The 23,182-nt window shown below is 35.5% G+C and overlaps 2 protein-coding genes across 2 annotated transcripts in view; one reads left to right on the forward strand and one right to left on the reverse strand.

Moving 5' to 3' along the window:
* The window catches only part of pb (homeobox proposcipedia), a 388,459-nt gene that overhangs the window by 322,964 nt on the left and 42,313 nt on the right, over positions 1 to 23,182 (reverse strand). The gene's annotated exons all lie outside the window — the stretch shown is intronic.
* Positions 9,872 to 14,529, forward strand: LOC145678853 (uncharacterized). The gene is made up of 2 exons (XM_081749419.1): positions 9,872 to 10,511; positions 13,356 to 14,529. The coding sequence occupies exons 1-2, from the start codon at positions 10,058 to 10,060 to the stop codon at positions 13,412 to 13,414; spliced, it is 513 nt and encodes a 170-aa protein (XP_081605545.1). The 5' UTR covers positions 9,872 to 10,057; the 3' UTR covers positions 13,415 to 14,529.

The raw sequence follows: 23,182 nt of genomic DNA on the forward strand, positions 1-23,182 counted from the left end.
CCTATGTATTTTTCTTAAGAATAAAATGGATGATAATATAATGTAATGAAGAAAGTGGGAAGAAGCGAGAGCACACCGAGAAAACTCACCCACACTGTGTTAGTCCATAACAAAGCTATCTTGACGTGGGCGGAGATCGAACCAGGGACCGTACGCAACGGAGGTGAACGCTCTACTGCTGCTTAATAACTTTCAAATCTCATTATATGTGCATCTCAGTGAATCTCTTTCTTATGATGTGCTCGATTCTTTTATATCAAACCCCTATTTAGTGAGGAAAAAATAAGGAAAAAATCCCCCAAGCATTTCATTAAATAGTGTTTATACTATACTTAGTGAAAGAAATAAATTTTTTGGCGACATGATTTTACTGTGTTCTCGGGCTATCAGTCAAATGAAGATATTGACATCCGACGTTTCGAATGCAGATATTGTAGTTATATTCAGGGATTGTAAAGAATGAATGCAATGTCTGCATTCGAAACGTCAAATGTCAATATCTTTATCTGGCTGATAGCCTGAGAACATTCAGCCAGGTGAAGATATTGACATCCGACGTTTCGAATTGAGACATTTTAGTTATTTACAGGGATTGTAAAGAATGAATGCAGACATTGTAGTTATTTTTAGGGATTGTAAAGAATGAATGCAGGCATTGTAGTTATCTTCAGATATTGTAACAGAATGAATGCAAAGTCTGCATTCGAAATGTCGGATGTCGTTATCTTCACCTGGCTGATAACCCGAAGAAACATACGAAATATTTGTATTTGGCCACTTCATCTCTATTTGTCCATTTTCTGAATATTTTTTGGGGGGGAGGGGAGGAGTAAAATTACCAAAAATAAAGTTTCAACTCCGTTAACTACTTACGGAATCCTGAGTCTCTAAGCCCACGCCTGCTTCCTGGAATTCAGAACCCTATGGGACACACACAGAAAAGAGACACAACGGGAGAAGGAACCACAAAATACTTACCACAGTCAGTGCCGTGCAATGGAAAATCAGCGCCCGGGACGAGAGTATACCACCCTCGTACATATGAGTGAGATCGACAGACCAACAAAGACGAGCACCATAGTTGGAGCGAAGCGTAAGGAAATTTTAAAAATTAAACCCTGCTTTTCCTTGATTTTGAGCACTTTTTATTACTTTTCGTTCCATTTTTATGTATCTCTGTATCTTTTCTTTTTTTCTTCAGATTTTTGCACCCTCTTACTTCGGCGCTCGGGGCCTTTGCCCCGCTCGCCCCTCCACGGCACAGCACTGACGATGGTAGAGCCACGCTGGTGTATTAAGGAGTAAATAAATAATAACAAGACAATAAATATTTCTAAGTCAATTTATAGTCAATACTGAAATAAATTAGCTTTGTAACAATAAGTAATGGAGATTTTGAATTCACATACGTACATCAAGACTATTTTTAAATAGTATGTTATAAAATTATTATTTTTTGATATTTTTTATTCATTAGAAACTTTACGAAAAGAAAAAGGTAATTAAGCTAATTATTTAACAAGCATGGTTTCGTGTAAGAAATTAACATCTTTGTCACGAAACAACATGGCGCTCACTCACAAGTGACTGGTTTCGCATGTCACTTCGGTACTCATCAGAAAAAAAAAAATCACGAACAAAATTTATCATGAGGCCATATTTTAATGAACGCTTGTCAAATTTAGGAGTTATAAGTTGCTTTTTATAAATAAAAAAACACGCAATGTTGCTTTTAATGAAATTTCATGAATAAAATTATTGTCCCTTAAAGAGTACGGTCTGGATTACTTGTCTTTTTAGTAGTAGTACTAGTAGTAGTTGTAGTAGTAATAATAGTAGTAGTGATGGTACTAGCAGTGGTAATAGTAATAGTATAGTATTTAGTAGTAGTAATAACAGTAGTAACAGTAGTAATGGTGGTGGTAGTAATAGTAGTAGTAGTAATAGTAGTAATGGTAGTAGTGGTAGTAGTAGTAGTACTAGTATTAGTTGTAGTAGTAATAGTAGTAGTAGTGATGGTACTAGCAGTGGTAGTAGTAATAGTATAGTATTTAGTAGAAGTAACAACAGTAGTAATAGTAGTAATGGTGGTAGTAGTGTACTAGTAGTAGTAGTAATGATAGTAGTAGTAGTAGTAGCTATCTTAATAGCATGATCGTAAATCATTAGTGGTGTAACCGGTAAGGCATCTACCAGAGCCAGTGGAACTTATATTAGTAATTAGTAACATACCAATCAGTTTGGGTATTTTTGGACATTGTTTCAGACACTATGATTGGCAAATGGTTCGTTGTAACGTTCTTCATTGGATATTCCAATCTCGATTGGAGAATGGGCTGTCATTTTTCTTGCACAACTTCCAGTTATCTGAACATCGATCTACCACTAGGCAGCTCAGTTTCGATCCGTATAGAGCGGAAATCAGTGTCGTGCGTAGAATTTTCTCAAGGTAGGCTCTAGCACTGAATCTCATATCCTTTCACGACAAGCATAATTTTCATATGAGTAGAGTGAAAGTCATTTTTTAAAATAATATATCGCTTAAGAGAGAGTTAAACTATGAACCCCCTTGTGTACGCCACTAACAGGAAATATTTCTCATTATATTCCCATTCGAATGTGCACCGCAAAAATCAAATCAGTGTTTTCGAACATTAAAAAAAAAAAGAAGTTTGGTCATTCTTTAACATGTTCAGAAATACCCTGAAGTGCTCTATCAGTGAACAAAAATGTCTAGAATGACTCCTAATAGTAATCAATAGGAATTGCTCTCAGAGTGTTCAAAATGTACCTGAACTTATGTGTTCAATGAGTATACGGACACAGAAACGACTTTTATACACTGTTAGGACACTTTACGCATTACCTAGTGTTCGGAATGACTCCTAGCAATGGTTAATAGGAATAGTACTGAGAGTGTTCAAAATGCACTTATGCTTCTGATGTGTCACAGAAACTACTTTTGTACACTGTTAGGACGCTTAACATATTATCTAGTGTCTAGAATGCCTCCTAACAGTGGTTAATAGAAACTGCTCTCAGAGTGCTCAAAATGGAACTGAATTTCTGATATATTCAATAAGCTTACGGTCATAGAAGCGACTTTTAAACAGTAATAGGACACTTTACACCTTACGTTTTTTAAATACATTCGGGGCAGTTTTTGTTAACCACTTTTAGAGAATATTCTAAAAAAATTTGTGTTCACTGATAGAACTTGAAGGCCTTTTTGGAGATGTTGGAGTTGTTTATTAAAAATGTCTAAACAGTGATCCATTTTGCACAGTGATGAGTTACGTACTTCATTTGCTTTCGTGGAGACGCCACTGTTGTTATTTACGTGGTGTTGATTGGATGTATTCGGGTTTAGAGTCCTCTTCAGCACTGGCGTTTTATATGTGAGACGTGAATCTAGAGCTTAACGCGGGACCGGAAACTCATGAGCTTCTACCGGGAATCGAACTTAGAACTCCTGCTCCGAAGACACTTACGCTATTTAAACACCAGCAATGAGGCATTGTTTCCAAGATTTCTTCATGTATTGAAAGGATATGAGGAACTATAGATAAGTACACAGAGAAAAAGAACGGATATGGCGTACTTAAAAATTTAGATTATATGCGTAAATCCTGTAGTATTTGGACAAACGTGCGACAATAGGTAACACTACAACAAGCGTATAACTGAAAATATATGTCATATAATACTTTCCGTATAAGAGTTCAATCTATACGTGCTTACCGTATGAAACAAAGATTTGTATATAGGCGGTCAGGATCTCACATACAGATTGACGTAGCCCTATATGACCTATAGCTAACGTATTTAATATATGGAAGACTGTTTGATGTCAGACATCTTGCAGCGGCAGGATATAATATCTAAGCGGGGAAAAAGGCAAAAGGTATGAAACATATAGATAATCTTTTCTCCGTACAAATTTCCGTAGTAAACTTATGGATTCCGTTACCGGTGTCCGGATAAAGGATTTTTCTGTGTAGAAATTAGTATGATATTGCTTATGAGAAGAGATAATTCAAAATTTAATTTTAAATTCGAGACGAGACCAGAAAAAAACAATTTTCGTCAGTTCTCGAGACGAGACGAGAAAAAAAATTTCGTCAGTTCTAGAGACGAGACGAGAAAAAAAACAATTTTCGTCAGTTCTCGAGACGAGACGAGAAAAAAAAACAATTTTCGTCAGTTCTTGAGACGACACGAGAGAAAAACAATTTTCGTCAGTTCTAGAGACGAGACGAGAAAAAACAATTTTCATCAGTTCTCGAGACGAGACGAGAAAAAACAATTTTCGTCAGTTCTAGAGACGAGACGAGAAAAAAAAACATTTTCGTCAGTTCTCGAGACGAGACGAGAAATTTATCGAGTCTTATGGGCATCACTAGTTCACTCAAGTTCTAAATCTCAAATTCTATTTTAGTGTTACATGATTGATAATGTAAAAACTATAAGTTGATAAGATGCTTATACAAAGATAATCCCACATTTATCAACTTTTAAAGATACACAAGAGCGGTCCCGGGTTCGATTCCCGGTGAGATCACTCGGTCGAAAAAATGTAACACGCTTTTTCAGGCCAACCACCCTGAATGAGGTTTTCTTGGATTTTCCTCAATCACACCAGGCAATTACCGGGGTGGTATCTAACTTATAGGTCCCAGGCCGCTTCCTTCCTTCCCTTTCCCCGGATTGTGTGCTCGCCGAGGGACGCCATCCCTCAAATCGTGAAGGGCTAAATGGCCTTAGATGAAGAAAGCCCGGAAATCTAAATCCTAAATCCTAAAGATACACAAGCCATTACACAATAAATTTAAGTTATAAATATAGTTTTAATGTTGTTATATCACACCTTTCGGGGACCTCTCGTGACGCCGAAAGATTCTGATTAACTCATTGCATAAATTTTGTACATAAATTTATAAAACGAGACAAGACAAGTGAAGCTTTTCGATACGGGACAAGAAAGAAGTTTTCTAAAACCAAACGATAAAACCTTATTTCTCGTCTCGTCTTATCTCGTGCACAACAGTAGCTCGATGTAATGTACCCTGTTTAGAGAAATATGAGTTCTTTTCTTTATTAAATACAAAGTTAGAAATAGAACTTATAAAATTGAGAGTAGAAAAATTAACTACTAAACGGCGTCACAAACATCTTGGCATTTGAAGGCGGCGCTCCAAGTTCCCTTTAAATGCTGCTAGCAAATGAGAGGCTAGCGGTATTGCCACTTTATTTTGTACACGTCCATGTCTATCCCCTGCCACCTGATCGCGCTATAGTTTGTCTCCTTAGCCAAAGCCACACCCCGTTACCACATGGCAACGTCGCGCCAGAACTTGCGTTTTATTCGTTTAGCAGAAATGCCAAGATGTTTGTCACAGGCTTTAGACTAAAAGCTTATGTTTAGTTCAATGATGGGCCAGGCCATGGACTCCTTGACCTATAATTTGGAAAATCCAGGGACAGTCAGATCCATCCCATGGCCCACCAAACCCGGTAACTAGGTCAGACCCATGACGCGGAGTGACCCTGTCATTTCGGTAACACAAAGAAACCCGGTCTAACCTGGAGAGACTCATGACCCGGAGTGACCCGGAGACGACGAAACATAGTCATACACTGAAAAAAAAAAATTGTAATTAACTTGCCAAACATCAATGTAAAATCATTTATCCTTCACTTTGTAAGTTGATATACATTTCCTTAGATTAAATTATAAAATTTCCTGTTATTATTATTTTTTTTTTACAAAAATACAGTAAATTTGTAAGAAAATATGATATTTTTATTGATAAAAATGTAATTTTACACCATTTAATATTAGTAATTTTACTTTATAGGTGTAAATTGATTTACATACTGGTTTGGCATACATATTGCCACCGTTTTTTGTAACTTTACCTATGAAATTTTTTACAGTGTATACATAGGGATTAGCTTGTTAATTGTAATTCTAATAAACGCGATTTTCTCCTTACTGTCTCTATCTTCTCACTAAAAATAGAATTTCCTTTCTCGCTTGTTGTGTGTGTCTGTGTCAAAGCGTTGCACTGAAATATAATTACAGGGTTGAACAGAGTATAAATTCGTCAGTATCACTGAAAAGACAAGCAATACCTCATCAAAGTTTCATTGAGTGAACCTGTAAAACTTTTCGTTAAAAATATATAAGATGCCGTTGAGAACAGACAGTGTTTTGTTAAATCTTTTTATATAGTCTATGTTAAAAAAAACAACTTTATTATTTTTCAGCATGAGAAGACGAATAATCATGAAATTATATTTGTAATGATTATGACACGATATCTTGATTAAGAAACATCACACCAGGGATCAAACAAAGCAATGTTCGAACTCGAGTAGTGAATTTAATTAATACAATAAGAAATTCTGAAATCATGTTGCAGAGACTGATATTTTGGGTGCTTCCAGGTCACTAGGTCTATCTGGTTTTCCTGGTCTGTCCGGGCCTGTCTAAGTCTCCTGGTCTCTCCGGATCTGTCTGGGTTTCCTGGTCTGTCCGAGTCTATCTAGGTCTCCTGGACTGTCCGGGTCCATCTAGATCCTCCTGGTCTGTTTCGGTCTCCTAGTATGAATGGATCTGTCTGGGTTTCCTGGTCTGTCTGGGTCTATCTAGGTCTCCTGGTCTGTTCGATCTGTCTGGGTCTGTCTGGGTCCCCTGTCCGAGTCTATCTAGTTTTCCTGGTCCGTCCGGTCTGTTTAGGTCTCCTAGTATGTCTGAATCTGTCTGGGTCTCTTGGTGTGTCCGGGTCTATCTAGGTCTCCTAATTTGTCCGAGTCTTTCTAGGTCTTCTGGTCTGTCTGGGTCTGTCTGTCTCCTAGTCTGTTCGGGTTACGTGGCCTGGCCGGGTCTGAAAAGCGTCACCCGGACGAAAGTGACCTGGATCAAAAGTTCTCACTTAAGTGACCCGATGTCCTACGACATTTTTAACCATTGATGTATACAACGTCCAACTGTCATTTCCGAAACCGTTTAGTGTGATGGCAGTGAAAAAACAGTGCTACAAATTACACACACCACAACGCTTCCGTTTGTGTTTGCTTTGTGAGATGTTTATAGGCGCCGACTACGTTGATGCTCCGTGACTCAAGCACTAATTGGAGGTATTTTGCGTACGAATTAACTTTAAATTACACTTTCATGCTGTGAATAATAAAAATAAACTATAGTGCATGTGATACTAGGTTAATTTTAGGTAGGGATGGATATGTGTAGAATAATTATTTATCAATACCTATTATAGACTTTTCAGGTTTACGACGATAATAATAATCTGTGGGTATAATTCTGTATAACTATTTCTTTAAAGATTGTTACGATTAATTATTATCATTGTGTTATTATCAAATTGTAAATGAAACCCCCCTTTCAATGTTTCCGTCAAAGTAGACTGGCAACCCTGTTTTGTCAAGCTACTGCGTAATGGCTCTCTCCCGAGCCAGGCTGCGCGATTGAGTAGCTGACGTCATCGGGAAGGCCTCCTCTACGTGCAAAACACGAGGCGGCGTCCTGTTGACTGATGTACGAGGTAGGGTAATGTAGTTCGAAATGGGTTCTTTACATTGATAAGAATGGGAACGTAATACGTAAAGTATAGTGGCTGACTTTTAATAATAATTACTTCTGTTTAGAAACTAGTGCTTTGGAAGATTGAAATATGGCAAATGAAAGGTGAAAATAGTGATAATTTAAAATATTAAGTCTTGTTCTAATCATTGCAAGTAAGTTATTTGAATTCTTTGGAAGTTTCATTATCTGAATTATTATGTGTGACTTACAGAGGAGGTGGGAGAGTTAGTGAAAGGGGTCCTCTATGTTAATCTCTTTTGGCATTTATATTTTTATTCAAAATTTATAGAGGATCCAGTCACTGGCTCTGTTCACTGTTTCTCTAAAGGTAACCTTTATGATAGTTTCAAAGGGAAGAAAAGTCAGAGTGTTTTTAAGAATTCTTGCTTGCCCTCTCCTTAATCGGAACCTTGAAGGAGGATTTCATACAACAACAGGTAAAGAAGTTGTTAAATAACTTTTGAAAAAAAAAAAAAAGTTAAGCATTTGTTAAAAGTACCGTTTGATTGATTGAAACAAGTATTCGTTTCCCAGTTCAAGGCTGGATTTGTTTGTTCTATTAAAGTGCTCAAGTTAAGTATCAATATTCGGGATTAATACCGTTATATATTCATGTTTATTCTTGTTGTTTTCTATATTCATTTGTTATAATAAATTGTTAACTACATTGAATTTGGGAATTCACAATTTCAAGAAGTAGATTAGATCCTTACCCCACTGATTTGGTATTTAGAAAAAAAAAAAAACATTTTTAGGAGTAAGATAAAAGGAATGAAAGTTATAATTTTGGAAAGTAGAATTGCTCCATTACCCGTAGTGCAAAAGTAAACTTGTATTTCGGTGGAGTTGTCCAGTGGTTCCTCCTTGAAAAAAAAAGTTTTGAAGGTAGGAGTTGGGGTTGGTCTACCGAGGTATAGGTTTACATGTTGCACTGAATTATGTATGTTGTGGTTCTCCGCAACATATATAATTTTAAAAGTCATCAGTCAACAGCCGCTTTCCAAAAATTTTGTGAGTGGGAAGGATCTTGTAAGAATTGCCCCCCCCCCAAATTTGTGTAACGTTTGGAATTCAGCTGGTTAGAGGCAAAACTATTTTATGTGCCTAACATTGGGGTCATTTTGTATTATTCTAGTATCATTACTATATATTTGTCTTGTGAAGGACGTTAGCAATATGGCACAGAATTACGATAGGAGGGCCAGAGATTTAAAATTTCCTTCGGGACATAATAATGAGGGAGAAACCTCTAGTACAAGTAGTGATGAGTTTTTGGGGTACTCATATGAATTTGAAAACCCAATATTTGAACGTGGGGGTGGATTTAGTCAACCACTAACCCAACAAAATCTCAGTGGCGGAGCCGGAGGCGGTAATGAAAATAGGAGTACTATTCAAAATACCTCCTTTTCAAATAATTTGACTTTAAATTTCAGTAAACAAGCTTCGGATGGTGTTTATCGAGCTCTAATTAATGAAATAAATTCACTTCCTATTATAGATGGTTCTAATACGGAACTAACATTTAAATTTCTACTGAAATTGGATAGTATTGTGAGAAGTAAGAATTTACCCTTAGATTTGGTTCTCATTGCCTGTCTTTCACGTTCTAGAGGTGAAGTTCAGGAAATGATACAAATCCTTATCGGTGGTTCTTATTCGTGGCAAACTATTTGTAGAAGAATTATGCTCAGATTTATCTCTACTGTTGCTCGTACCCAATTCATGTCAAAATATTTTTACACAATGCAGAGTGAAGATCAAACGCTTTTTGAATTTGCAGATTTTAAATTAAGTATTATTAACGTCCTTGACATGTCCTTTAGCGAAAATGCTGTGTGTGATCTAATATGTAACATGGTCTGTCCTTCTGCCCATATGTTTTTAGTAGAACATGGGATGCCTCATACGTTTGAGCAATTAATGTCTTTGTCAGCTAGGTATGATATGTTGCATAGGTATAAGGCCGATTATTATAAACTGCGAACATCTGTTAGGGGAAATCGGGATATGGTACCATCCCGGAAATCGTCTGCTATGGTCGGTGTTAAAAATACTCGAGATCAGGTAATTATGCAAGCAAGGCAACCCACTCAAAGGTGTTATTATAACCCCCCTCAATTAATTGGTAATGTTGAACATAATGGTGGGAATAGTCAGACATGTGTAAAGGATAGTGTTCAAACCTGTAATTGGTCAAGGGAAAGAGAGAACTTATTGGAAAATACCCCCTTTTCACATAAACTAATTACTGTACCGGTTTATATAAAAGGGAAGTGTGTAAATTGTTTAGTGGATACTGGTAGTACTTGCAATTACATTAGTAAACGGTATTTTGAGCAATTGAAGAAACAGTGTAAAATTAAAGTGGAAAATGTAAGTGTTCAAACTACTGGATTAGGAAACACCCAAGTTTCGGTAAATCAACGTGTTCGAATTTACTTTAAAATGGGAAGACAACAATTCTCAGAAAACTTTTACATAGTTGAAGCAACAGACTTTGACATTTTGCTAGGGAACTGTTTTCATTCAAAATTTAATGCAGTTATTGACATCTCCAATGGAGTGTATAAGGTCCAATCTCGAAAGTTAGTTGTTCCTATTCGAGAAACCTCGTTATTAGCAGTTACTCCTCGCTCTTCCCTATCTACTTCTAGGGAAGAGGTCAGTGGACAGCAACCAGCACGCTCCTTTGGTTCGCCGAAAACTTTACCTCGCCCTAGGCTTACTCAAAATTGCTCGAACACGATTGGAATGTCAACGTCTACTCTGCCGACTTCTGTGGCTCCAGGTGTCTGTAGGAGAGATGCCGCAGTTGGAGTTTCCTTTGATCCGGAATTGGAGGTGCAGTTTGACCATTCAGTTTTACATCCGGAGGTGTCCGAAAGGGAAGAAAGAAAAGGTAATTATACTGTTTCATCAGAACTTTTACAAACATATCCTGAATTACAAAATTATGTTGATAACTTAGTAGAAAAATTTAATGATGTCATTACAACAAAGATAGGAAGAGTAAAAAATTTTACATATAATATTGAATTGACAGATAACACTCCTATTCGTCAACAGCCGTACCAAATTCCCACTAATAAACAAAAGGAACTTGAGGAATATATTCAGAATTTGATTAAAGAGGGAATTGTAGAAGAAATTGATTATTCCCCCTTTACATCTCCCTGTTTCTTGGTTACAAATGCTGATAAGAGTAGGAGGCTCGTAGTGGCGTATGGTGAAATTAATAAGAGAATAATTGCACAAAGTTTTCCGTCTCCGAATATGGAAAATGTAATTTCTAGCATTTCAAATCATTCGATTTTTTCAATTTTCGATATCCGAAGCAGCTTCTATCAGTTATCCTTGTCTAAGGAATGTAGAAATTACACTGCTTTTGTAACCAAGAATAAGGTTTATCGTTTTACAGCTTGTCCCATGGGTTTGACAGTTTCTCCATTCGTTCTAAGTAATATAATGAATAAGGTGTTCCATGATCTTGTTGGTAAAAATCTTGAAATATTTTTTGATGATATTTTATTGTTCAGTTCGGATGTAGAAAGCCATAAAAAACTGGTTGAAGAGGTATTATCTCGTCTCAGGAAATGGGGTATTACAATCTCTCCCAAGAAAACGCATTTATTTCAAACTAGTATTAAGTATTTGGGTTTCCGTTTTGAAAACGGTAATATGAGTATTGATCCTGAGCGAGTAAAGGCAATTAAGGATATACCACGGCCAAAGAATCGGAAAGGAGTCAATAGAATTTGTTCATTCTTTAATTTCTATTCTAAATTTATCTATAAGTATTCAGAATTAATAGCACCATTACAAGAACTGAGGTCTACTAAACATCCTTTTAAATGGACAAAGATTCATGATCAAGCTCTCCAAAATTTAAAACAAGCCTTTTGTGAGCATGTAATTTTAAGAGTCCCTGATATGAACTCTAGTTTCGTAATTCATTGCGATTCTAGTCTTCGTCATTTTTCTGGGGTTCTTTCACAATATGATGAAAATGGAGACTTACGACCTGTTTCCCTGTTCTCAAAAGCTATTCCTCCATCAGATTGGAGTAAGAACATTTACGAATTGGAGATGAAATCTTTATGCCTTTGCTTGGAAAAATTTGAATACTATTTACATAATCCTTTTGTAGTTTATTCGGACTCTAAAAGTTTAACTTGGCTTTTAACCAATCATAAGCGCCAGAGACGTTATGGAACCTTACTTGAGAAAATAGCTCGTTTTAAGTTCCGAATTGTCCACATAAGGAGTATGATCAATACAGTCGCGGATTTTCTGTCCAGGGTTGGAAATTATTTAGAGTTTTACACCAAAGATGAAAATGTAGTAGAAGTGGTAAAAGATCGAGGGAAAAATGTAAATGTTTCATTTTTCAATTTCTGGAAGTATCCTAATTTCAGTGAACCCTTAGCAGAACAACAGCGAAAAGATCCACATCTGAAAGAGATTATTGATAAGCTAGAACGAAAGGAAGAGGTAAGCCAATATAAACTTCAACGAAATATCCTGTTGAAGAAAACAAAAGGGAAAGGTGGAAATGGTTTTCGAGTTGTTATTCCTCCAAAGTTAATAAATTCTATAATTGAGTATACGCACCAGCCTTTAGTTAATGGTGGTCATATGGGTGTAAGAAAAACAATAGCGAAGGTATCTTCTCGTTATACATGGCCTAATATGGTTGAACACATAAAAGAATATATAAAAAGGTGCCATATTTGTCAAACCTGTAAAGAAAGTGGTTCAAAACCAATGGGAATTTATTATTCCAGGAAAATTAAACATCCAAATTATGTTTGGCATATTGACACGGCGGGGCGTCTTCCTAAAAGTTCAGGTTACGAATATATCTTAGTAGTAACTGATTCTTTCAGCAGATTTATTATGTTAGAACCTTTGAGACGTTTAACATCAAAAATTATTTGTTCTAAATTGCTTGAATTGTTTTTGCGCTACGGATTTCCAGGGAAAATCCTTTGTGACAATGCTTCCTATTTTGCCTCAGAATACTTCAGCCAATTCTTGTATACGTATGGTATTCAGGGGATAAAGACCTCTCCATATAACCCTTCTCCAAATCAATCGGAGAGAACGGTGCGTTCGGTGAAAAATTTGCTCAAGGCATATGTTGATAAGAGTCAAAGGAACTGGGCCCATTTACTATCAAAGATAGCGTTTACTATCAACATGAGCCAAAGCGAGAGTACTGGAGTGGCACCTTGTGAAGCTTTTATGGGACGGAAGTTTTTTCATCCTTTGGATGCTAAATGGTTGATGGATCTTGAGATTTTAGATGAAGATCAAAATAAAGACCAGAAATTCGAGAATATCTGTAATAACATTGAAAGATCCTGGAAACATAGCGAAAGGGTTTATTCGCAAAAACATGTACCAGTAAACCTTGAAATCGGTGATTTAGTTTTGGTAAAACGGATGTTAAAATTGTCTGCTGAAAAGCATTTTAATCCTAAAATCGCGCCAATTTATGGTGGGCCTTTCCGTGTCCTCAGTAAGCCAACACCCAATACTGTTTGGTTAGAAAACATTGAGAACCCACAAATTAGAATTAAACGACATGTTAGGTTTTGTAAAGAATATGTCCCAGCTGAAAATGTAGAAAATAGAGTTAATATAGGCAATTAAAATGTTAAGTGATGATATTTTGTTCATTTGTACAATGATTGTTGGAACTTTTGGTGTTTGTTTTTTATGTTTCATTTTATTCCTGCAGGAAAAAGGTATCATCCATCATCCTTGTGTTTGTCCTCGTTTTGTAATCGTCACTGTTAACTCCATGTACTCCTGTGAATGGGAATGAATTGTAAAGAAGGAACGACCATGAGGTTTGAAAAAAAAAATGGAATTGGGGTAATGTACAATTCTAATAATTAATCTTTGTTATGGTTTAAAAATTTATCCCTCCGACCCCAGGGAACTATATATGTTACGATTAATTATTATCATTGTGTTATTATCAAATTGTAAATGAAACCCCCCTTTCAATGTTTCCGTCAAAGTAGACTGGCAACCCTGTTTTGTCAAGCTACTGCGTAATGGCTCTCTCCCGAGCCAGGCTGCGCGATTGAGTAGCTGACGTCATCGGGAAGGCCTCCTCTACGTGCAAAACACGAGGCGGCGTCCTGTTGACTGATGTACGAGGTAGGGTAATGTAGTTCGAAATGGGTTCTTTACATTGATAAGAATGGGAACGTAATACGTAAAGTATAGTGGCTGACTTTTAATAATAATTACTTCTGTTTAGAAACTAGTGCTTTGGAAGATTGAAATATGGCAAATGAAAGGTGAAAATAGTGATAATTTAAAATATTAAGTCTTGTTCTAATCATTGCAAGTAAGTTATTTGAATTCTTTGGAAGTTTCATTATCTGAATTATTATGTGTGACTTACAGAGGAGGTGGGAGAGTTAGTGAAAGGGGTCCTCTATGTTAATCTCTTTTGGCATTTATATTTTTATTCAAAATTTATAGAGGATCCAGTCACTGGCTCTGTTCACTGTTTCTCTAAAGGTAACCTTTATGATAGTTTCAAAGGGAAGAAAAGTCAGAGTGTTTTTAAGAATTCTTGCTTGCCCTCTCCTTAATCGGAACCTTGAAGGAGGATTTCATACAACAACAGGTAAAGAAGTTGTTAAATAACTTTTGAAAAAAAAAAAAAGTTAAGCATTTGTTAAAAGTACCGTTTGATTGATTGAAACAAGTATTCGTTTCCCAGTTCAAGGCTGGATTTGTTTGTTCTATTAAAGTGCTCAAGTTAAGTATCAATATTCGGGATTAATACCGTTATATATTCATGTTTATTCTTGTTGTTTTCTATATTCATTTGTTATAATAAATTGTTAACTACATTGAATTTGGGAATTCACAATTTCAAGAAGTAGATTAGATCCTTACCCCACTGATTTGGTATTTAGAAAAAAAAAAAACATTTTTAGGAGTAAGATAAAAGGAATGAAAGTTATAATTTTGGAAAGTAGAATTGCTCCATTACCCGTAGTGCAAAAGTAAACTTGTATTTCGGTGGAGTTGTCCAGTGGTTCCTCCTTGAAAAAAAAAGTTTTGAAGGTAGGAGTTGGGGTTGGTCTACCGAGGTATAGGTTTACATGTTGCACTGAATTATGTATGTTGTGGTTCTCCGCAACAAGATCTTAGTGTTTGATATTATGTTTTAAAAATGTTAAATGGTTTACGTAAATTACAAGTCAGTTGAATCATTTTCTATTTTCACTCAAATTATCCTAAAATATTCTAAAGGTTTGACTCTAGTCTTTATTATTTTAATAATTTTAATAATCTTCTTAGTTTGATCAATATCGCCAAACACATTTGAAATTCACAAACAAAATCTTAATGCTTAGAAATTTTGTTCAATATAAAGTTTAGGAAATCGTGCTATTTTTTTTCAGCCTTTGCTAGTTAAAAATAATTTCACGGTTCATTTTTTTCAGCAGTTCTTGATAGTCTTTCTCACCTCTCAGGAAGAGTTTGGAAACTATTAGTCTATTGAATCCACTAAAGAAGATAATAAAAAATCTATTCGACATTAGTGTTGACGTCTGAACACTTATTGAGAAACTTAAAATTTAGCGCCTCTGGAGGTGTTCATTATCCGAATATTTCTTTATCTGAACTAGTGGTGGGCTCAGAAACTGTTTTTTCGGGTTTCGGTTTTTTAGCAAAACCGGTACGGTTTTTCACCGGATGCGGTTTCGGTTTTCTTCAAAACCGGTTCCGGTTTTTCTAAAATTTGTTCTATTTCTGACCAGAATAGTGTTCCCTTGTTCTCCGGAAACCGAATCTGTTTCCACAGAAATAGATTTATGTGTCTTCCAAAAGTTTTTACCGAAACCACTTTCGGTAAAAACCGAACCGGTTTGGAAGAAAACCGAAACCGATTTCACAAAAAAACTAACCGGTTTGGAATAAACCGAAACCGGTTTCGGCAAAAAGCGAACCGGTTTTTAGAAAACCTAAACCGGTTTCGGCGAAAAACCGAACCGGTTTTTGGAGAAAACCGAAATGTCGGTTTTTCGGGTTTCGGTTTTTCTAGAAACCGGTTTCCGGTTTTGTCCATCTCTAATCTGAACACAAAAATCTTTCGCGAAAGTGTTCGTTGTCCTATTTGTCCGCAATACGAACTGTTCGCTAAACGATCACAGAAAATTATTGCTCAACTATTATTATTACATTAAATTAGCTTATGTGAAAAGACTTCACATTTATTCATCATCAACGTCAGAGAACTAATGAAATAGTCCAAGATGATCTATTTGAGTTAGTCAGAAATGATACGTATTCTGCAAAAGAAAGGGGGAAGTTTTCCGTTTGCATTTGTACTTAACTCATTTTGTGTGTGAATGCGCGGCTGAACCACAACGATGCGATGGGGAAATCGCGCAGGAGTGAGTTATGACTCTGTGGCATTATGTCAAGTCACAGGCCAATCACTGGGGTCAATTTACAGATCATTCTTGTGGCCCTGTGTTGCCTCAAAGCATGTAATTCATCTGTTTGTACTTCCCCATTCACGACTTGAACAGAATCCATTTCTCTTGCTATCTTTGAGTGCGCAAACTGCTATTTATTTTGACTCCAACCGTGTGATAAATTGTACGCGCATTTAACTTGATCGTCTTACAAGAAACACCAATGTAATAACAGTATATCTTATTATGATTAGTGTTGTCAATCTTTCTGAACACATAGAACTTTTTTTTAAGTTACAATCATCGTCTCTATAGGGGGAAGCAGGGAAGGCCTGGCCCCCCTAAAACACTTTCTCCCCGAACATTTTATTGGATGACAATAATTTGTTTAAGTTTATACATATAGCAGTTTACGCAAATGCCTCATACAAATTTGTCTGTCTAGGCACATGTCTCACAATAACATATGTTTATTAATATTAGATTTCACAGAATACATTTCTGAAATCGGATCCATCATTTTGATTTGCCCTAATAGTTTTACTTCGTTCCATGTGGAATTCCGCGTCGTATACGAGTGACAGGGGGGACAACTTGGAATCGAAAATCAAATCCTGACAATTGGAGCGAGACATGTAATTCGTGACATTCAAGAGGACTTTTAGTCTTCTTTTGATATCATTAATAACCTCGGAAGTATGTGCTCATCTTTGAAGTTCACCCTGTGTATATATTGTGACGTACCACGTGCTTGTGTTTACAAACACCTAATATACGTATATATGTATGTATTATTTATGTTATGTAAATTATATATTTTCCCAATGAAGGCTTATTTTGAAGAAAATGCATAGAATAGGCAACATTAGGCACTAAAGCAATTATTTAGGCAGTAAAGGTCGAAATAGGCAAAATAGGCAAAATAAAATTGGCTTAAATCGAAACTATAACCCCCTATATAAACTTTAAAAAGTTATTTTTGATCATATCTTTAATATTAAAGAATAGGCATTTTGCCTAACATCCGGTCTCTACTTATAACATAAGCCACTGCTACTCTGGGATAATGAACATGTATTGTCAAATTGTGCCTTTCAAATCCGGAAACGAAACGTAAAATAGACGAAAAACCGGCTGTTGGTAAATTGGCAAGTATAGTGAAAGGACAAAGGGGAACGGAATGGGGACTCAGAATAGTATAATTGTTCCCACAGGAGACGAGACAGTACTTTCACTACAAGACAGCCTTGAGCCTTGTCTCCTAAGGAACACTATTATCAACGTACCTAAAAACGAGAGTAAATATTAATATTACAAAATCTTCTGAAAGGACTTTCAATTCCCTAAAGCAGTTTCTCAACCATGGGGTCGCGAAGATAAGCGGAAGAGATAAACATATTTAGAATCTAATACCGAAAAATACAGTATGTATTTGTAAATATTATTTTGAATTTTGTTCTAATAGGCATATTTTTATTTCTATACATACTGTTAAGAACAACAGAAAAAAGGTCCACTAAACATTTTCAACGAGTGCAGAGTGGTTTAAAAATCAATTTAAATGAAAGAGATACGACATGAAACTAATGAGAACTGCATATTGAAATACCAGAAAAACACAAATGCAACAAGACGTGCACATTGAAATATAAGTACGTACAATTAACCCATTTGGGACCATTAATGGAACATGGTTTTGGAACAATATATCAAAGTGAGTTATTTGTGCTGGCGCGGTTGGGCTTTTCAAGACAAGTGATCTGACAACAGTCAATCATCCTTTGTGGGAGTTCTGTAGTGCAAGTGCCGTTTTTACTAAAATGCACAAATATGTCACTTGAAACCGTTTTTCTGCATGAATAAAAAGTTGGTCCCAAATGGGTTAATATTGAAAGCTAATGGGTGATATCAATAAAAATAAGTAACTACTCCTGAGAAGTCCTGCTCGAGAATCGGAGTATCTACACCTGGAGTAATCTCCTCCCTCAATTTCCTATCAATAAAACAAGCTACTACTCAGGTCTAGTCTGCTCCAGATTTATGAACGTTTACTCGCGCTTCCTCTGCACGTAGCACTGAGTCGTATCAATAAAAGAAATGATTACTAATTTCTCCCATTCATCGCGCAGTCATTTCGTTGTTTTTAACCTATGGCGTGTATCTTAAAAGCCATGAAACGGGCAAGTAGCAACGATAGCTTCAATCAAAGTGCATTTGTAGATATTCTAAAAGAGTTTCCAGTGGTACTTTCAAAGTCACAGAAAGTAATATTGAAACCATGGGAATGAACCTATTTGAGCTGACGGATGTTGATTGGAATCCAGCAATATCAAGATTAACACGACAAGCGCATATCACGTGTTGTCCAAGGTCTTTGTAGATTGTTTGGCTTTAAGAACGAAATCAGACACTTGGCTCCTTTGTTTTCTTTTTAATAAAGTCCACCCACGTCATAAATCACGTCCATCTGATTGCATTTTCCACACCATACGTGTCCCCTTTCGCCTTGACATAAACAAAAAACATTCTCATGTATACACCCTTTCTATCAACGTTGAGTTGAGTTGATTATTAGTTTAACGTCCTTTTCAGTAGCGTGCCTATATGAAACAGAACCCACTGATTAACGTGGAATTCAAACCACATGACCTCCTGCCGGGAATCGAACGCGGGTCTCCTATGCCAAAGGCATGTACGCTAACCGCTTAGCCACGAAATAGCTCTTCCTATTAACGTATTACTCTCCAAAATACTAGGTTTCTTTAATGCCACTTATGTATAGTCAAGTGCTACGATAGCACCCAGAAATGTATATTGTTCTTGCCACTCTGCCTTTGCTGTTTGTATATTACGCACACTTCCGGAAACAATCCATTTTCAGTTAGTCATAGACAGTACTTTGAGCCACACCAGAATCCCCTGACAATCCGACCTGGAATCCCGGATCACTCACGTAACGCAAGAAAACCAAGGGCACCGATTTCTCTGTAAATGGGGCGGGGGAGGGCATTCAGATGCAGAAGGTATATATATATCAGGATTTTAAGACAAATTGCACTCTAATTATGCCAAATATTGTATATTCATAAATACAATAGGGGGGCCCGGGCCCCCACAGGATCGGCGCCCTTGAAGAAAACCCGCATCTTTTCATCATTACGTAGTCCACCACCCCGAATTTCGGTTGATTCTCCTTAAAAAATGTTGTGCTAATCACTACATTTTCTTTCATAAACTTATAATGCTTTTTGTAATCTCCATTTCCAACATTTCTATGCAGTTTATAAGTTTTTCTACGTAGTAAAACAATCATATACTCTGCCATATTTCTCACGGAGTCACCTATTTAGCTTGCTCCACAAATTTGGAGAAGTTACTAGCATCACAGAGGAGTCTTTGATTTTTATTGATATCAAACGCGTAGTAGTTACTCGGCTCGAGAACAGAGGTGTGGTTACTTCAAAAGGGCGGGGCTTCTCCGAGGTCAGCCGAGACGACTAGTGCTCAGTTCTCTTTTTATTGATACCAATGCGAGTAACTACTTCAAAATTGGGCGTAATGAGTAACTTCTCCGTTTTATTGATATCACCCAATGAGTTAGTCTAACTGAGCATGGTGTGATTTCACTAGTGCGGCAATGTCCGGTTTAATTTTCGTGATGCACATTATAAGTCATTTAAAATACTCAATAAGTTTTTTTTAAACAACTATCCAAGTTTTTTTTTTTTTAACCAAAAGGACTATCCGGACGTCATATTTATACACAAATCGTAAAATTGATATTTTTCAACAATTACTTCTGATGGTCCCCTTGAATCTTATCTATGGCAAGTAAGATATTTCATATCACCCTGCATAAATCATTTAGGAGACAGTAAGATGGAAATTAGTGAAACAATTATAATTTTTCAACAATTATTTCGAGTGGTGTGCCGAAAATAAAGCTGCATAATAATGATTATTATTCCTTACGCACAAACAAGTATATACTGACGTTGAGAATAGGTTCTGTAACTCGAGTTTTTATAACATAAAAAGATTTAAAATGGAATTTCAGTTCAAATAGGTATAAATGCATTATTTATTACCCGTAAAGCTACTTAATAACAACAATAAATGAAATAGATGGCACATAACAAATGTACTTAAATAAATTCATTTCTTCCCCATTTATTCCTAGCATCTCTTTCAACGAATATTCCTTACAAACATTATATACAATAGTTTGTAAGGAACAAAATGTAAACTTTTTTCTTTTTTCTTTTTTTTTTTTTTTTTTAGAAAGAAAGAAAGATTTAGTGGTTACAAGAAAAATGTAGCGCCCCGACTTAAGAGGCCTCATCACGGCGAACTTAAAATACCGCTAATTTTACAGTGATTATATAATATCTTCAAATAGATAAAAGATAATCGGAAAGTGGGACAAGAGCTCGCTAGACAATACTATTTTACATGAGATACCGTTATCACGCATCACCTATCTGCTTTCGATTTGCAGCCATTTAGAAAATTGGCATTTATTTTCGCGTTTATAAATGGCTGCAAACGGAAAGTTACTAGGTGACTCGAGATAACGGTACCTCATGCAAAATAATATTGTCTAGTGCGCTCTTGTTCCACATTTCGATTATATTTTATATACTTGAAGATATCACATAATTACTGTAAAATTAGAGGTATTTTAATTTCGCAAGGATTAGGCTTCTTAATATTTTCGTAGCTTATTTATTTTATAACGTGCGAGCAAGTGCTATCATAATATTCGTATTCAGAATAAAATCTTTTCCCTTTTTTCATATAGTATTTATACAATGTTAAGGATGATAGAAATGATTAAGATTTGTTATACTTCCCTGTAGTTAAGCAGACATAGTCCGAAGTGAGTTTAGGTGTATTGAATGTAGAACCAAGTGTGAATCTAGATTATGCATAAAATTGTAAATATGTAACTATTATTGTAAATTTGTGTAAATTGAATGAGCTATGAATGGGAATATGTTAGAACATGAAAGTATAATTTAAGTAGGTATGCAATAATTGCAAATTTGGAACGAAGTAGTCGATCTTTTCTGAATTTTCATAGATTTTTTTTAGTGCTTCAATTGCTTTCGTGAACGAACATTATATGCAAATAGTTGAATTTGGCATATCGACGAAAATGCATAATGGCTTTGAAAAATTGTGTTCACAGAACAAAACGAAAAGGGCTTGGCTCTATTTCTACTGCTTAAAATTTTATTTTCGATTGTTTACAATGAGAATTCGCCCACCAAACGCTTTTCCAATGTTAAGTCTATAGGCATGCCATTTTTTCGGTGATTACTCCTCAATGGAATGTCTGAGCGGGACATGCAACCCCTTACGACACTCAGCGTGCATGTTCGAATACCATGCCAAATTTGATTAAGAACTGTTCAGGTGTTTCGGAGGAGTATCCGAAAAAAAAAAACGTATAAGTCGAGTAAAAAGAAGCTCTGCTCCAATAAAATACACGTATTGAATAAAGAGAAGTTGAATAATATACACTATGTTATGGAATTGTGATAACGAAACCTGATGTTGGGCAAAATGCCTATTCTTTAATATTAAAAATATGATTAAAAATTATGTTTTAAAGATTATATTGGGGGGTTATAGTTTCAATTTAAGCCGATTTTATTCTGCGTATTTTGACTATTTTGCCCTTTCCTGCCTAAATAATTGCTTGAGTACCTAAGTATCGCGTATTCTATGCACTTTCTTCAGAATAAGATTTTATTGGGAAAATATATAGTTTAGTGTTCCAAGAAAGGATCCTGCCTCTCCCGAGAAATATAAGTGTTGTTTATAGAAATAAGATGCCGTAAAACTTTGGACTGCTCTGTGTACTGATAAAGTGCTGTAAAACTTTGGACTACTATGTGTACTGATAAAGTGTATAAAATTTGGACTGTTATGTGTAGTGATAAAGTGCTGTATAGAACGTATTTACCAAATATACATGGAATACATCTCACGCTTCGTTTTTCTACATACAGTAAAACAAGCTTTAACAAACAAGTATATTTTTATATTCTTTGAATATCATCTCTAACTTAAATTTATTTTTTGATTGTATTGAATACTTATCTTCATTATTTCGAACTATTTCAGTGCCTATTTTTAAATTTTAAATGCCTATTTGCCTGCCTATTTTCCAGGTTTTTAATGCCTAAATATCCTGTCTCTAGTGATAACTTTAAGTAAGACTCTGCTGATCGGACTACTTAAATGTGTTAGGAAGTAACTTGGCAGTTTGTTGTGCTCTGTAGATTAACTTTAGTGAATTTACGCTTCAGATTGAAAGAAATTATCAGTTTAAGTTTACACAAAACATAGCCTAAATATTGCAGAATATGGTACAATTGCTAATAACAGTATGAGGAAAATTACTAATAACAGTATGAGGAAAATTACTAATAACAATAGAGGAAAATTAGTAACAATAGTAGAGGAAAATTACGAATAACAGTACGAGGAAAATTACTAATAACAGTAGAGGAAAGTTACTAATAACAGTAGAGGGAAAATTACTGATGACAGTAGAGGAAATTATTAATAACGGTAGAGGAAAATTACTAATAACAGTAGAGGAAATTACTAATAAAAGTATCAGGAAAATTATTAATAACAGTAAAGGAAAATTACTAATAGTAGAGAAAAATTAGTAATAACACTAGAGGAAATTACTAATAACAGTATGAGGAAAATTGCTAATAACAGTAAAGGAAAATCACTGAGCCGTTTTTCGAGAAAACTGAATTTGAGAAACAACCTAAAAGTAAACTTCAACTTGTAGGTTTTTTATGTAAAAAGGGATTCATGCAATATAGTAGCATTGTTAATGAAATATTTATTTACGAAATATAAACAAAATCGTTGGAGCCGTTTTTGAGAAACGCTCAATTTTTAATTCTTATCTTGCAGTGAACTACACTTATTTTATGTATCGGAAATGAATCTAAAACAAGAATGTTGAGAATGATAAAAAGAAAAGAAGTGGATCAAAAGATTGCGATGTTGGCCAATAATTAGTTTTCTGATCAAGGGCCACAAAATTTTTGAATGGCCTCTAAATAAAGTTTTCGTATTTTTA

The sequence above is a fragment of the Thermobia domestica genome, chromosome 2 (assembly GCF_964235325.1).
Source record: "Thermobia domestica chromosome 2, izTheDome1.hap1.1, whole genome shotgun sequence".
NCBI lineage: Eukaryota > Metazoa > Arthropoda > Insecta > Zygentoma > Lepismatidae > Thermobia > Thermobia domestica.

What these genes read in the sequence shown, in the direction of transcription:
- LOC145678853 (XM_081749419.1), top strand. Translation starts at nt 10,058, where the DNA reads ATGGGAAGACAACAATTCTCAGAAAACTTTTACATAGTTGAAGCAACA. An exon ending in CGAAAGGGAAGAAAGAAAAG is followed by an intron (nt 10,512 to 13,355) that starts GTAATTATACTG and finishes TTATTCCTGCAG; the next exon opens with GAAAAAGGTATCATCCATCA.